The following is a 17,555-nucleotide window of genomic DNA, read 5'->3' as shown; positions in this document are numbered from 1 at the left end:
CAGCCCATTACCTTTCTAAAGAGGTCTCATTCATCACTCACAGATCTTCTTGTCATTTACTGGACCTTGGAACATCAGTTGAAAAAATGTTTACTTTGGGTGATGCTGCTGTAGGATATTTATCACTGCTGCAATCACACTTCAATGATAAAGGGGAAAATGTGTTTTTATCCAGATCATCAGTTTTATCAATTCCTTCATCAATGTTAGCTGTTTTTTCTTCACTCATCACATCTGGTGGTTTTATGACAGATATGATCACCATGGAGACGGTTGGTGAGATGATTATATTATATTACAGATGTTCTGATGATTGAATGGTGCTCTGGATAAATGTATTAAAACCACCTGAATTGTTTATAATCAGCATCTACTTTCTGTGGTAAACAGCTGTAATTCAGGGGCTCGTCTGGGATTTGAACCGAAGACCTCTCACACCCAAAGCGAGAATCATACCCCTAGACCAACGAGCCAGTCTGTCAGAGCGCCAATGATCATCAATTACATAACATCTAAATTTAAAACAAATTAATTTATTATAGAAAAGTCCCATTTTAATACTTTTCTTCAGTGATATTTGAATTAAAATGTTCAGAGCCAAAATAATAAATGTGAAAGGGACAGATAAAATTACCCCCTTGGTTCACTTTCTGAGATAATCAGAAAGATAAGAGATCTGATTTATTTCATTTATAAAAGATATGAAATTCAACTTTCTGAAGACACGTGTCTTTAAACTGATTTATTTGGCTGGTACTGAGCCGAACAACAACATGGCTCTAAATTGTGGTAAATAGTAAATAAAGCTAAATGTACCCTCTCTTCACACAGATGTTATGCATTCAGTGGTGCTTGTCAGACAGACCCCACAGTCACATCTCAGGGCCACAGGATGGGTGTAGGTGGGGTCCACATGGGGCTGGCAGTCGGGTAGTTTCACAGTGACCAGACGAGTCGTGTTGTAGGTACAAACCTGCTGGTAGGACTTGATGAACGGAGGCTCAAGGACCGGTTTCTGGGAATAAAAATAACATCTTTTGAAGAGGGAGAGTAAACAGAAGAGAAAAGTAGAGATTGAAGAGAAGAAGGAGACAAAGATGCACCAGATAGAAAACAACAACTAAACAACCAAAAGCCAAAGACAAAAACCAGACAATCAGCTGATACACCTGAAAAGAAACTTAACAGAAAACATCCTACAGCCTCTGTAAGAAAACAAAGCAGAGAATCATCAGGAGCACCTAGAGGAAGACAACCTGAGAAAAACATGACTGTAGGTATCAGTGAGTAAAGCTGCAGGACAACACAGCGACTGTTTAAGCATGCATGTTAGTGAGAGAGAAAGATATCAGGAATGAGTTGTGTTTAATGATGAGTGCAATCATGCAACGATGCCTCCTACAAGGATCAGAAGCAGAGAAGGACTCAGGAAACCAGCAGCCACCACTGAGTATAAAACACTGACCTCACCTCAGGGAAACTAAATGTTTTACTCTTTTGTCTCCTGATTCTGGGACCTTAGCTGGAACTTTTCTGTGTAGTTTCCATGATCTCCATGTGCCTGTGTGGGTTCTCTCCACATTTTCTGGTTTCCTTTGATGCATATTGGTTTACTTGGTAATTCCAAACTGGCTATGAGATTAAACAAACTTCAAATGGAAATGAATCCACTTTATTGCACATTTAACATTTTATGGATTATTTTGTTCCTCTTGTTTTAGTGACCAGTTACATGACTAACCTTCATTTTCTTATCAAATCATTTTTTCATGGGAATTTCTGGCCCACCTGCAAAGTCACTGTTAATGTATTCCTGTATGTATTTCATCTTATTTTGTTGCTGCTTTAAGAGAGTTTATTCTGAATTCAATTCTAAGAGGAAGTAAAAATGTAAATCTTGAAGCTAATCGGTGCCTCCCTCCCTGAGTCTCTGGACCCACTTCAGTTCACTTATTGGCCAAACAGATCCACGGACGGTGTCCCAGGAACCGCACACCACCCTCACCCACCTGGACAACGGGACACAGGGGACTATGTAAGGATGTTGTTCATTGACTTTAGTTCAGCTTTCAACACTATAGTCCCCACCACACTCCACTCCAAGCTCCCTCAGTGTCCTCAGCCCTCTGCTCTTTTCCCCGTACACTCATGACTGTGTAGCCATGGACAGCTCCATCACCATAGGAAAGTTCACGGACGACGCTGTGGTGGTTGGATGCATCAACAACAATGATGAGCGGGTGTATACAGGGGAGCTGGAGAAAGCAGAGGAACTACACCCCTCTGAGTATTAATGGGACTCTGGTGGAGAGGGTGTGCAGTTTCAAGTACCTGGGTGTGCACATCACCGAGGATCTTTCCTGGACTCTGCACATAGACAGCCAGGTGAAGAAGACGAGGCAGCGCCTTTTTCATCTCAGACAACTGAGGAAGTTCAGAGTCTGAAAATCATGAGGATGTTCTACACTGGAGTGGTGGAGAGTGTTCTGACTGGTAACATCACCCAGTGGTACGGGAACAGTACTGGTCGTGACTGGAGGGTCCTGCAGAGGGTGCTGAGGTCAGCAGAGCAAATGCCTCCCTTCTCCTCACCTCCCAGGTCTCACAGCGCCCCCAGCAGGCATCGGTGGTGATGTGCAGGCTGCCGCATCCAGGCTTCCTGGCCAGGAAAGTAAACTCCCGAACTGCACAACCAATGAAACGCCGCAGGTTGACTGCTGACACATGATTACGGGAATCTGGCTGCAGAGACATCCAGAGCAGGAAGCAGCTGAGCATCAGTCCAGACCTCCTGTGGGATGAAGAGGAGTGGAGATGAAGGAGAAAAGGCCGTTTCAAGAAAGCTTTAAGTTGTTTCAGCCAACTTTAGACTAGATGTAAATACATTAAATCCTTACCAGCTTGAAGTCAGGAGTAAAAAAATATTATATTTTCTTAATCACGATGAAGATTTTACATATGAGTGAACGTAATGCTGGGACTGACTTCTGATCAACACAGTCAGCTGATAATGTTTCTTTTTGTTCAGTTATATTAAATTTTATAGAGATGAACAGATAAATGGATGTTCTAACAATTTCTACCCCAATTTCTAATTTACTGTCCATCAAATGAGCAACATCCTGATATTAACATCACACCAAGATTTAACTTCTGCTGCTGGACCAGGGAGCAAACATCATCATGGAAATTAACATCAGCAGCAGAAGAGTTTTGACTCCAGTCGACATCGAACCACTGACTTCATGGCTTCATTCATTATTCCATAGTTCTGTATTTTAACTGAACCATTCATGAATAAAAGGTGGGCAGCTACTCCGTTCCTCTAGAAGCACATTTGTGCACTGCAGCCCTGTGGTTGTGGTGTGGACCCCGGCCTGCTCTGACCTGGGTGGTTCCTGTGGTGGCGCCCTCTGTGGTCATGGGTGGGCTGGCTTCCGGTGTGACTGGATCCCCAAGATATCGTTTCCTCACAGCAGCATCAAACCAGATGTTTTCATTTTATTATTGTTTTTTACTTACTTTCAGTTCAGAGAGTAATTAGTGATGGGAGTTCATGTTCGTACAGAATGGGGTGAGGGCGGGTGGGGGGAGGGTACATGCACTTTGTATGTGTGTGAGTTTGTGTGTGATTATGTGTGAACTATTATGAGGTGTGCCTTCTTATTTTTTGTTATTCTTTGGAGTGTGAAGGCTTTTAAATGATGTTGTTAATATGCATAATTTGGTTTTTATTATGTACAGCACTTTGTGTTGCTTTTTGCATGAAAAGTGCTCTATAAATAAAATTAGATTTAATTCATAAACATCACTGTCCATAAATGTGGACCAAGATCCACGTCTGCATTTCCTCCCTTTCATTCATTTCTTCAACTCCTTGTCTCCACAGATAATTGACCAGTACTACATGTCAGTACGACCAGACTGTATCAAAGACGTGGTGGACGAAGACGCAGATGGACATGAACGACTGTTTCTGGTGAGAAATGGAAGACTGATTAACAGTGCCACCAACGACCTCCGGCGTCTGCATGAACAGTGAGTTTATGAATCTAAATGCATTTCTTTCTAGCGTGTGATGTAAAAAGTTGGACCAAGTTTATGAGATGAAACAAAGACATTTTAGTTTCTCTTCCATTGCAGTTACAAGTTGAAAAACATCACATGCCAGGAAATCCGCCGGGCTGTTGTTATTGTGTTGTGTCAGTGCAGCAAGTAATTGAAGGTTGGTCAGAGAATGTAACTTTTCCATTGCTGCCCTCATGTTCCTTTCTTCACTTCCACAAAGCTCAAGAAGAGTGCCTTATTTATGCGCTCCATTAGATTTCTATCAATAACCAGGGTCCTCACTGCTACAGAGAGACTTCTACAGTCATGTATGAGTTGATGTTGACAGGCTTTAATTTCACTGGGAAAAAGACTGAGCTTCAGCACCAACCGGCAGGTTTCCGAAGGTGTTTGTGTCTCCTAATGAAACCACCTGACACGGTAGCGGTATGGACAGAGAAGAGCTTGTGCAGCGTTTGAATCAAGCAGGACAGAGCTGCTGAATTCAGTCAGTGACTCCAGCAAATCATCTGCATCCAGAAAATAAACAAGAAGTTTAGTCCAGTATCCAACCATTACACTATTATTTTCCCCACAAATAGATATATGAGCATTTTCACTGCCTAATTCAGGTCAGACGGCGAGATAAAAATGAAAACAGCTGACTGTATTTACCAAAACAAGCTAATAATCAGTTAGAGTTATGTCAGGAAGTCAGGTGGTTAAGTGAGGTAGAGGGAGGAGGGACTGCAGGGAGGGGACCAGATCAAGGACGGAGAAACATCCTCTTGTTCAGGCCATGAGGAAAGGTGGTTCCCAGCCTGCCAACCCAGTCCCTCTCAGCCCTCCTCTGTGCATCAGTCTAGTGTGGATTGCAGTCCAGGACTAAGGTCTGCACTGCATCCCAGCCATGGAACGCAAACTGCTGGACCAGATGTTGATGGGTGTTTAATCTCCTCTGGAAGTTCTGCTGAATTAAAAGTATTTTAGATTTTTCCCACCAGCCTCACTGTGTGGAGAGAAGGTGGTGATAAACGGGAGAGCAGCTGAGACCTGGATGGGATTTACCTGGAGAAATGTTTTAAAACAGGACCTGAGGAAGGTCCAAGAGTGCCCCCTGCTGGACAAGGTGGAGAACAGCGTTTGGGCGGCATATTTAAAATCTTCCATTTGTGTGAAGATCCAGTGGAAACTTAATACTTATGATTCAACTAATCCAGCAAAGGTGTTCTTGGGATGAAAACTGGTTTTTTATGTTCTTTTTTCCTTAAAGTAAACTTTAATGTCTAAATGGTTGTGTTGTGAGAAATTTGGTCCTTTAAACTTGGTTGTGTCCAGAAAATTAATAGAATTATTGTCTGTTGAGTGTGTGGATGAATGTGTTAATGTCCTCCTCAGAGAGGGTCCAGATCCCCAGATATCATCCAGACATCTGTAGTAGTTCAGGTGGTTTTATAAAATAAAATAAAATAAAATAAAATAAAATAAAATAAAATAAAATAAAATAAAATAAAATAAAATATAAAATTAAAGTAAAATTAGAGCTGTCAAATGATTAAAATATTTAATCAGATTAATAACAGCTTCCAAATTGCTCATGATTAATCACCATTCAGGAGTTTTTATATGCCTGAAATCTTCCTGTTTTTACTGTTTTACATCAACAAAAAGAACCAATGCTACAGATATTTACTGTTGACTGACCTTCCCTAGGATAACTGTCAGATGTACAATGGTCAGTAAATGCAGCATGTAAAGTACTTTTATCTGTTGTTCTTAATCATTTTTACCATGATCTATATCATAATTTAGAATTCATGTATCATCGTCTCACCAACCGTCTCCATGGTGATAATATCTGTCATAAAACCAGCAGATGTGACGACTGAAGTTAAACAGCCAACATTGGTGAAGAAACTCTGATAAAACTGATGATCTGAATAAAAACATGTTTTTCTTTTATCATTGAAGTGTGTTTGTGCAGCAGTGATAAAAGTCCTACAGCAGCATCACCCAAAGAAAATACTTTTTATACAAGTTTTTCTCCACTTGTTTACATTAGATGATCACTTTAGTTGTAATGATCAGTTCAATATTTCATAAAAAATATGAACATTTATAAGTGTTCCTGCCTGGCCCCCATCAGAACTTTTCTAGACCCGCCCCTGCATATGTGAAGTATAAACCCTGTCAACCACCAGCAGCTACTGTGTTAGAGAAGGTCCTGCTAAACACAAAACTTTGAAGTAAATATTGACGGTGTGGATAATGAACCGCTAGTTTTTCTACTTTTCAAATGAACAGTAAACGGGGTGAAAGTAAGCCGGTACGGTCCGGTGGTGGTAGCAGTACCAGGAAGATGGAGAGTGGCTGCTGCTATACAGGCCAGAACCAGTCACGACTGCACTCTGGGTCAGACAATAGATCCATGAGCAACATGCAGTCTTGAGAAACTACTTTGTGTTTAAAAATTCCTTCATTTGGAATTGTTTCTGGACTGTCAGTGCTGTTTTAGTCCATGCTGGACGGAGCTTTGACCGGGCATCTCCCTCTCGTCCTCAAGGCTCTTGCCCTGCTCCCTCCCACCTCCTCGGAGAGAGCCTGGTGGCCTCCTCTACGCCCAGCCTTCAAAACGTGAACCACACGTTGTCTTTATGTTCGTTGCTGAGCTTTTGATTTAATGCGCTGAGATGTTTTCCACAACTGGTCACCAGACATGAAGAGACGCCGCCTGGACGAACAGGACGAATAATAATTACACCAACAAAATTCCACACATTGTTGTGGTTGGCTAAAACACTTTAACAACATTTAAATATCTACCAGTTTTCATCTACAGACATTTTAAATAAAAAAGTTTTTGTTCGTGGCTTCATGAGCTGTTCTTAGAGACGTGTACTCTGCATGTTTATTAATGTTCCAATTAAAATAAATAATTTAGCATATCGTGGAGTGTTTTTAATTTTTCCCTGCTCCATGGGTCTATATGGAGCCTGCAGTAAAATATTGGAATAAAATACTGGAATATTTTAGCCCATATCCATTCCAAACAAGTCTCATTCATCACTCATAGGTCTTCCTGTCATTTACTGGACCTTGTAACATCAGTTGACAAATCCAGCCTGCAGGATGACATTCTGAGTCTGAGACGCACCGTCTCTTCTGTATTTTGTCAAAGTTCTGTTTGGCAGACCAGACGCACAAAAGTTGACTTTGGAAAAATTAAAAAGGGAGAAAATTTACACTAAATGTTTCTTACTGGAGTACCAAGGGCAAAAAGCAGAGTCAGTGCAGTTCTCCCCTCTCTTTAAAGTTTTCAGTGTTTCTTCCTGGAGTACCAGGAGCACGAAGGCCAGGGCCAGGTGGAGTTGCAGAGACAGTGAAGGGTGTCTCCAGCAGACATGGAGAGAAGCTGGTGGTTGGATGGGCCTACAGCAGCCATGCCGGTTTTAGAGTCACTGCATTGGCTCCCCGTGTGTTTCAGGATCGATTTTAAGGTTCTCTTACTGGTTTTTAAATGTCTTAATGGTCTTGGGCCTTCTTATCTTTCAGATTTGCTTTTACCTTATGAACCCTCGCGGCCCCTGAGGTCTTCCGGTACTGGCCTCCTGACTGTACCTAAAGTCAGGACACATACTCACGGAGAAGCAGCTTTCCAGTGGTATGGTCCTCGTCTGTGGAACAGCCTGCCGGAGGAGGTCAGGGCTGCAGAGAACGTTAATGTTTTTAAGAGCAGGCTCAAGACCCACCTTTTTAATTTAGCTTTTACTTAATATTTATTCATTTTATTTTTATTTATTTTATTCCCCTAGCCTATTTATTTTTCTATGTTAACCCATTTTTATTTATTCTATGCTTTTATTCTATTTAGCTTATTTTTAGGTTATTTCTCCAGTGTTTCCTCGGAGGGGGCTCTCTGCACCGGGGGCTTTCATCGGCTGTCCTGCAGGTTCTTTCAGTCTGGTTGGGCGGCTCCTCTGCCTCTCACTTGGCCGTGTGTCCTGGGTCGGTGTCCTGGGTCGGTGTCCTGGCGGTCGTGGCCTGTGAGCGGCTCCTGGTGCAGACGGCTCCCTGTGATAGTGTTTCCTTACCAGGCTCATCTGTGCTCAACCTCACATTACAGTAGTCTTTTAATATGTGCAAGTATGTGTGTGTGTATGCTTGCTTGTACATACTGGTATGTGAGAGGACGCGGGGAGGGAGGGGGTTGTGTGTGTGTGTGTGTGTGTGTGTGGTTGGAGGGGGGCATTGTTTTAACCATGGAAAGCACTTTGTGCTGCATTTTTGTATGAAAAGTGCTCTATAAATAAAGACTGATTGATTGATTGATGCACAAGCAGGCTGGATGTCTGCTTGGCCTCCAGCCTCTCATAAAAAAGCTGTAACTTATATAAAGTGTGATTTTGGTCTCTTATATGTCCCTGTAAAGCACAGCCCATAGCCCTTTTAAAGAAGTCTCTTTCATCACACACAGATCTTCCTGCCACTTACTGGATCTTGGAAAATCCAGTCTGCAGGATGATTAAGACTCACATATAAAAGCTGTAACTTCCCAAACACACAAAATGACACTTTTTGGACACAAAATTAACATTGCTGGCATTGCAAATGGACAAAATGCCCTTTTGCTGACAGGTAAGGGCTGGAAGCCCCTCCTGAATGGGGTGAATGCTACACTTTGTAGACGGGGAGGGCTCATGGACAAAGGGAGAGGATTTGGACAGATTCTTCATCCATCTAGTGTGTTTGTGCAGTCCTGCAATTTTAGTAAAAATATAAAAGATTTGTTGTCTCAGTGGTGGTCAGAGGTACACACACTCTTACTTTCCCTGTAGGCTAGAGGGGGGAGGGATGCTCGCACAAATGCCCCCGGTGTATCTTTACACCCCCTTGGGGAGCCCATGCAGGGAAGGTGAAGTTTGTCCAAAAGCCCTCCCTAGAATCCATGTTCAGGGGTTGCCAATGGACGTCCTTTTGTTTCTGTTGCAGTCTTTTGTGGAGGTGTGGGTTCAAATCCCACTTCTGACAACTTCAGTATGTATTTGAGCACATTTAAGATCAAAAAGCTTCTCTCTTCACAGAGTTCCAAGTACACTGAGACCCAAAATGTCATGGAAACAATGAAGCAACAAAAGCTTTTCTAATAGTTGTTTAATGCATCTCAAGACGTTCTGTGACAACTGTATTTTTATAGCTGTCATGTTTTACACTTTACTCCTTGTCAGGTTTAGATTAGATTAGATTAGACTTTATTAATCTCACAGTGGAGAACTTCACTTGTTACAGCAGCTCTTGTTATAGAATAAAGTGCAGAAAGCAGACAGAATAAGGTGAACATGCATCACAACAAGAAGGTGCAATATAAATTATTTACAAGAAAAGTCTAAGAAAAGCAAAAAGTATGTAGCATTATAAATATAAAAGATATATATATAAATATATAAATACAATTAACAGTGAAGTCAGGAACTTCATAGTAAACTTACCACATGACAAATTAGACTCAATGTGTGTCAGGATGGCCGAGTGGTCTAAGGCGCCAGACTCAAGGGCTGTTACCTTCCTGAAACAGGGATTTCTGGTCTCCAAAAGGAGACGTGGGTTCAAATCCCACTCCTGACAGACTCCCAAGGACATTCACAGTCTTTTAAGATCAAAAACTCAGCAAAGTATGTTCTGTTTAAAACATTCATGGTGTCTTTATTAGCTTGTAAAGAAGAAAACAAAAAAATAATTTTAAAAGCCTCTCATCCACTGGTTATTATTTTTAAAAATGGTGGTTACCACAGAAATTCAGCAAGAAGATCCAGATATCCCACAACACGTGATCCCAAACTGACCAATCACTGCATAGCAAGGGTGCACATCAGGCCTGGAAGAGGTGTGTGTGGAGCCTCTGCGGAGCTACGCTGAGCCTACGGTGGTTACGCAGACATTATATCCACCTATAGCCATGTGAGGCTGTTCAGCAAACCACTCTTAATTATATTTGTGTACATGTCATCCCGTTAGCAGCCTGGCTAGATCAGCTGGTAGACTATGGGAGTCTTAATCTCAGAGTCGTCTGTTTGAGCCCCGTGTCAGACGTTGACATCTTGATCAAAAACTGATACTTGGTCAAGTACCTTCAACAGATGAAGCTATGAGACTGTCTTCACAGCGTAATCACTGGTGTAACAGGAACAGAATGTAGCCAATCAGAGATCGATATGACTGGAGAGTAAGGAAGGATAAAAAGTCCATGTTCACGCTGTCTCCAGTCTGTAATTTCTTTCAGTTCTGGGGCCTCATTTATCAAACTATGCGTAGCAAAGCAAACTACAGGTGGCATCTACAGGGCAAAAAGGAAATGTGCCGCACAAAAACTTTCAGATTTATCAAAGCATGCGTGTGCAATCTTCCATTCATCATTACCTGCCACTTAACCAGAGTCTGGTTGCAGGGCAGCTGCCTAAGCAGGGAAACCCAGACTTCCCTCTCATCCTCTCATCCGGGGGGGATATCGAGGCGTTCCCAGGCCAGCCGCGAGATGTAGTCTGTCCAGCGTGTCCTGGGTCTTCCCCGGGGCCTCTTTCTGGTGGGATGTGCCCGAGCTACCTCATCTGTTATAGACAAAACAATGATGGCCTTACTATAACAGTGTTGCAGTATGTTCTTGGTCACATCTATTTAAAAGCTGGACCCAAGTGTTAATATAAACAACGATGAATCAGCTTTTCAGCGGTTTCTGTGGTGTAGCATCTATCACTGGTAACACCAGCCACCACTGAGTTCGAAACCAGGCAGAAACATTCTGTCCTTCTGAAACTACTTGCTACACACATTCATACACCTCAAATACTCTAAAAGAAATTCTTAAAAAAAAGGGCAGATTGAGCCAGAGATCACACCACCGTTCCCTGGTAACAATACCCATCTGTCAGCAAGAAGATGGGCCAACACACAGGTAACGTTTCAGAAGATACGCTGCAAACAAATGTTCAAAAAAAGCAGTTGCTTCATCAAACCCTATCTGACTGTCTCTTCTCCATTCTTCATGCATTCAAACACACAGTGCTGATATTAATATGGAAGTACTGGTGATTTTGGGACAATAGAGACTCTCATCAGACATTCTAGACATCCTGCAAACAAAGCACTAAATGTTGTAGTGTACTGAGTATGTGTCATGTCCTGCTCCATATCAGGAGTATCCAGGTGGCAATCTAAAGCATTCTGACTGTGAGAAGACATCTGCACCAGAAAAGCTGTTTGGCAAACTACAGTCTCAACACACTTTCAAGACATTGCCAAGTGTTGTGTGTGTTTTTGTGTCTGAGAAAGGGTTGGGTGGTAAGAGAATATGGCTCAGTTACAAAGACCATTCTGCTTTTGTTACAAGCTGCCAGAGCTTCATTGGAAAAGATTACACCTTCTATACTTTGTGCCACCTTTATGGTACCATAACTCTCTGTGATGTCACTGTTTGATATGTGTGTGTTCTTTATGCCACCTTTATGATGTCATATTCCTCTGTGATGTCAATGCTTGATCTGTATATGGGCTTTGTGCCACCTTTAACCTTTATGATGCCATAATCCTCTTTGATAAAACAGTTTGGTTTGTGTATATTCTTTGTGTAACATTTATAATGTCATATTCCACTTTGATTTCACTGTTTGGTCTGTGTATGTTATTAGAGCCACATTTATGATGTCATATTGTCTTGATGTCCCTGTTTGACCTTTTTTTTCTTTCAAATGAGCTTCAAACCTCAGAAATTAGTTGAAAAAACCCAAACAAATTTCGAGAACCTTTTTAACATTGTATATGCTGTTTGTGCAACCTTTATGATGTCATAATCCTCTGTTTTGTTGTTTATTTTCTGTGGTGTAATGGCTATCACAAAAGTATGTTTCAGGTGAAATGCATGTTTCCACCTGGTTTTGAACCGGTCAGTAACATTCCTTTTATGAAGATTGTTAACACTGAAACACTCCGCTACAAACATGCAATTCAGCAATGAACTGTACATTTCTAAAAATGTGCAGAATAAGGCCAAAACCCACACCACCAGCTCCAAGGTAATGACACCCATCTTTCAGAGACACAACATGACAGGTAACGTTTCAAAATATATTCAGCAAGCCAAGAACAAATGCTTCATCATACTCTGTCTGACTGTCTCTTCCCCGCTCTTCATACAGTCGAATAAACAGTGCGGATATTAATATGGAAGAACTGGTCATCTTGGGACAATAGAGATTCTCATCAGGTGTTCTACACTCTGCAAACAAAGCACTAAATCTTATTCAGTGGTATTGTTCACCATGTCCTGCTCCGTGTGAGGAGCATCCAGGTGACAAACCCCGGTCTTCTGCATGTCAGAGAGAGATACTGGTCACTATACTAACGAGGAATGCTGCATAGCTCCAAAAGCTTCATAACTGCTACCAAAGATAAACTATACAATTTGGTAGAATATTGTTTATTCCGCGTATGGAGGTCTACTTCTCCATGCTGATGTTCAATTGTTGAGTCACAGCAAAGTGCTCTTGTGTTTTGTTGCCCTGCTGCCTGAAATAAAGATTTTGACAGATAAAGTAAGTTTCTGTCAACAAGGAATGAGGATCACCATGAACTATCAGATGATGTGTGGCTATCAAGCACCATTTTGTGACATTCACCCTGTGGAGAGAGGGGGCTCCTGGCCCTTAACTGTCTGCAATGTGTCATTTAGTCCATTTACACTGCCTGTAATGTTAACTTTGTCCAGAAGCCCTAATCTTTCTCCAAAAAGTTACAGATTTTTTTTATGCCAGTCTTTCACCTCCAACCAGCTGCACCTTGCAGGACCTCCTCCATCCACCCTGGCCTCCTGCCGGCCACCGGCCATCCTACCAGCACAGCGACCCCGGGCTCTCCAGCTGAACCCGCTCACCCACCCTTAAGCACCCTTCACTCTCTCCCACAACATGCATCCCTATTTAACATAGAAGAGGAAAATAATACATAACAAAATACTTTATGCACACAACTTAGTTACTGCACTTAACTTAGTTTAAGAGATACTGTATAATCTACCACACGGCAGTAGTACCAACAACTAAAGGAGATCTGTTTGTGTGGAGTGTGCAACAATGAATTTTTTAAAATATAAACTAAATACACTGAGAACTTAATGTAACTTTTAAAGTTAAAGTTTAGTTATATTTGTTTAAACAATGTTTTCTCTGAACAACATTTATTAACTGTTAATCCATTAGTCTGACTTTTTCTTTAAATGGACATATATATAATAGTTATAATGGCTCATACTACTGTTCATTAAATAAATGATCATTCATTCCACTTTAAAAACTTTCATGGATCAATCATGACATTATGTCTGACACCAGATCAGTCTCAGGAAATGATTCAGGGATGAAGAACTGGGACACTGAGCTCTAGTCTTCTGTGTTGTTCTCCTGATGCATGATGTCTGATGTCAGACAGCCCACCGCACGCCACTGAAAACATGCGCCGACACATTTTACAATCTGTCTTGTAAACATCTCCACTGACGCTGTCCAGCTAAGGATGGAAGTATTTTCGTTTTTGAGGAATATCAGGAGTGGAGGACATTTTTAAAAAGGCGCAGGTGTTTTGAGAAGCGCTGGTATGTGGTGTCTGTCTCTAGGCAACCATAAACGCAACACACGCACAAACAATTTGTTGGGAGGAGATGTTTAATTGTCATATAAGGAATCCCGTATTTTACGGGATGGTTGGCAACCCTACCGCTACCTACAACTGCTGGCTAACCGTACCCAACCAGCTGGTAAACCTGTTAGCACCTGCTGCTAAATCAAAAAGTGCTGTCCCATGTCTAATCTATCTATTTGTTCTTCATCACCGGACTAATACCTTACTTTACAGTATAACTGCAAAAGAAATTACCTTGTCGTTGCACAGCTGCTTCATTAGCCTTCTTTTTGTACATTTTTTTCTGATCTAGATGGATAATTCCTCTTCATAACCAAGCCCATAAACCATGAAACAACCTTCTTCAGTAGGGGGCCCCCTAGTGGTGCAGGGCCCTAAGTGGTCACTTAATCTGCTTAGTAGCAGAACCAGCTCTAGTTGATTGTGCTACTTTTATGACATCATGTTCTCTGTGATGTCACTCTTTGATGTGTTTATGCTGTCTGTGCCATATTTGTGATGTCACATAACTTGATTTCAGCGTTTGATCTGTTTATATGGTTTGTGCCACTTCGATTACATCATATTCCTCTGTGATGTCACTGTTTGATCAGTGTTTGTCATTTGTGCTACTTTTAGGACATCATATACCTCTGTAATGTCAATGTTTGATCTTTTTATGCTGTTGTTGCCACCTTTGTGATGTCATATTTTATGTTTGATGTCAGTCTTTGATCTGCGTATGTTGTTTGTGCTACTTTTATGACATAGATAGATAGATAGATAGATAGATAGATAGATAGATAGATAGATAGATAGATAGATAGATAGATAGATAGATAGATAGACAACTTTATTTATCCCCGAAGGAAAATTGCGTTGTTACAGTAGTCCAGTAATAACATAAAAAAATCCAAAGTGGAATAAATTAGAGAAAAAAATATGAATACAGAGTGAATTGGCAGATAAAGTGCAGTGGCAAGATGAAGTAATAATGAAAATAGCTATCAGATATTGATATGTAAATATGACTATGTAAATAAAGGAAGTGCAAAGATAATACAGAATGTTGAATGATGTGCAAAGGATACAAATATTATATAATTGTATATCAGAGCGACAACTATAGGTTGCAGTAAGTACAGTGGTTGACTTAGTCCAGTTGTGTGATCATGGCTTTGGCAGAGGTGGATGAGTTATGGAGTCTTATTGCAGCAGGAAGGAACGATCTCCTGTACCGTTCCTTAGAGCAGCGGGGTTGGATCAGTCTGCTGCTAAAACTGCTCTTTAGCTTGTCCAGTGTGTTATGGAGGGGGTGGGAGGGGTTGTCCCTGATTGCCAGCAGTTTTGCCAGCATTCTCTCCTCCACCACCTCCTCCAGGGTGACAAGTTTAGAGCCGACAGCAGACTCTGCCTTTCTGATCAGTTTCCTCAGTCTGTTGGCGTCCTTTGCCTTGATGCCCGCACCCCAGGACACTACAGCAAAGAAGATGGCGCTCTCCACAACAGACTGATAAAACATCTGCAGCATCTTATTGCAGACGTGAAAGGACCTGAGCCTCCTTAAGAAGTAAAGCCGGCTCTGCCCCTTCTTGTAAATGGCGTCTGTGTTGGTGGACCAGTCCAGCTTATTGTTAAGTGTGACGCCTAAATATTTGTATGAGTCCACTGAGTCCACATCTGTCCCATTGATGCAGACAGGAGAGGGCAGATGCTTTTTCCTCCTAAAGTCCACCACCATCTCTCTCGTCTTCGCCACGTTCAGCAGTAGATGGTTCTCCCCACACCACCTCACAAAGCGGTCCACCAGGTCCCTGTACTCCGCCTCCCTCCCCCCCTCCACACATCCCACAATGGCAGTGTCATCAGAGAATTTCTGCAGATGACACGATTCAGTGCAGTACTTAAAGTCTGATGTGTATGTGGTGAAGAGGAAGGGAGACAGCACAGTTCCCTGGGGGGCCCCAATGTTACTGATCAGACGATCAGACACACAGCTCTGTAACCTCACAAACTGCAGTCTGCCCGTCAGATAGTCGTCTACCCAGGCGACGAGGGGAGCACTCACCCACATGTCCAGCAGTTTGGCCTTCAGCAGTCCAGGCTGGATGGTGTTAAAGGCGCTGGAGAAGTCGAAGAACATGATGCGGACTGATGTGTCAGGTCTATCCAGGGAGGAGTAGGCCCTCTGCAGCAAGTAGATGATTGCATCATCAACCCCAACATGGGGCTGATATGCAAACTGGAGGGGGTCTTGTGATTGGCTCACCAGTGGCCTGAGGTGCGCCAGAACCAGTCTCTCCATGACCTTCATGATGTGAGAGGTCAGTGCTACTGGCCTGTAGTCCTCCAGTGCAGTAGGACGTCCTTTTTTGGGCACTGGGACCAGGCACGATGTTTTCCAGAGCACTGGCACTCTCTGAAGGCGTAGGCTCATGTTGAAGAGGTGCTGGAGAACTCCACAGAGCTGACCGGAACATGCTTTCAGCACATAAGGGCTGAGTCCGTCCGGTCCAGCGGCTTTCCTCTGTCTGAGTCTCTCCAGTTCTCTCTTCACCTGGCTGGATGTGATGTGGAGTCCAGACTGGGGGGTAGGGGGTATAGCAGGTTCTGAGGTGGATGTAAGCAGTGGGCTGGGGGGTGGAGGTGACAACAGAGGTGCTAAGAGGTGTCTGCAGCCGGAGGTGGGGAAGAGCTGTGGGGGCTGTGAGGAAGTCCTGGGGGCAGGAGATGAGAACGGGTCCCAGTAGGTGGTGGTGGTGGTGTTGGTGTTGGTGGGGGGAGGTGGGGAGTTGTTGTATTGAGATTGAGATGCAGAAGAGGGCCTGCCAGTGGAGGAGGGGTTGGAGTTGAACCTATTGAAAAACATGTTCAACTCGTTGGCACGTAGCTTGTCCCCCTCGGCTGCACCCCCACCTCTCCTCTGAAAGCCTGTGATCTCTCTCATCCCCCTCCAGACGTCCCTGGTGTTGTTGTCCCCCAGTTTGCTTTCAAGTTTCCTCCTGTAGTTGTCCCTGCTCTCCCTTATGCTGTGTTTTAGTTCCCTTTGTACACGCTTGAGTTCAGCAAGATCCCCCGATCTAAAGGCTCTCTTCTTCTCATTAAGAAGGATCTTCAGGTTGCTGGTAACCCACAGTTTGTTGTTAGGGTAGCAGCGAACCTCTTTTGTGGGGATGGTGTTTTCAATGCAGAACCCAATGTAGTCAGAGACACAGTCCGTCAGGCCATCGATGTCCTCACCATGTGGCTCATACAGCGCATCCCAGTCCGTGGCCTCCAGCGCTCCACGCAGTGTTTCCATGGCCTCAGGAGACCATTTCCTCACTGTCCTCACTGTGACTGGGTGCTGTTGAACAACAGGCTTATATGATGGTGAGAGCAGGACTAGGTTGTGGTCTGACCTGCCCAGTGGTGGCAGTGCAGTGGAGCTGTATGCATCCTCAACATTTGCATACAGCAGATCCAAAGTCTTATTTTCACGGGTGGTGCATGTAACAAACTGGTGGAAGGTTGGAAGAGTGGATGAGAGAGACACATGGTTAAAATCACCTGTGATGACGATGAAGGCCCCAGGTTGTTTAATCTGTAGTCCCGCAGTTACAGAGTGGATGACGTCACACGCTGCTTCTGCGTTACCAGATGGTGGAATATAAACAGTTATGGCAATAACACTGGTAAATTCCCTCGGCAAATAATATGGGCGAAGTCCGACGGCGACAAGCTCGATGTCCGGGATGCAGAGCTGCTCTTTAATGGAGACATGACCGGGGTGACACCATCTGTTGTTTACGAACACGGCCAGGCCTCGTCCTTTCTTTTTGCCGGTCGCGGTGGTGTCTCTGTCG

At 43.1% G+C, this 17,555-nt stretch overlaps 1 protein-coding gene and 1 non-coding gene across 2 annotated transcripts; one reads left to right on the top strand and one right to left on the bottom strand.

The window, feature by feature from the left end:
• Positions 1–776: 776 nt before the first annotated feature.
• On the bottom strand, positions 777–3,317 carry LOC121635314 (glycoprotein hormone beta-5-like). Its single transcript, XM_041978458.1, has 3 exons — positions 3,201–3,317; positions 2,593–2,791; positions 777–1,015 (listed from the first exon to the last, which is right to left on the bottom strand). Exons 1-3 carry the CDS (start codon positions 3,293–3,295, stop codon positions 824–826), a joined length of 486 nt encoding a protein of 161 aa, XP_041834392.1. The 5' UTR covers positions 3,296–3,317; the 3' UTR covers positions 777–823.
• Positions 3,318–9,559: 6,242 nt separating this feature from the next.
• On the top strand, positions 9,560–9,669 carry trnal-caa. The gene is made up of 2 exons: positions 9,560–9,597; positions 9,624–9,669. It is a non-coding gene; the product is annotated as a tRNA-Leu (tRNA).
• The last annotated feature ends 7,886 nt before the right edge of the window (positions 9,670–17,555 follow it).

The sequence above is a fragment of the Melanotaenia boesemani genome, chromosome 24 (assembly GCF_017639745.1).
Source record: "Melanotaenia boesemani isolate fMelBoe1 chromosome 24, fMelBoe1.pri, whole genome shotgun sequence".
In the NCBI taxonomy this organism is placed as follows: Eukaryota; Metazoa; Chordata; class Actinopteri; order Atheriniformes; family Melanotaeniidae; genus Melanotaenia; species Melanotaenia boesemani.
The sequence above is the reverse complement of the archived record's forward strand: the minus strand, read 5'-3'. Positions and strand labels throughout refer to the sequence as shown.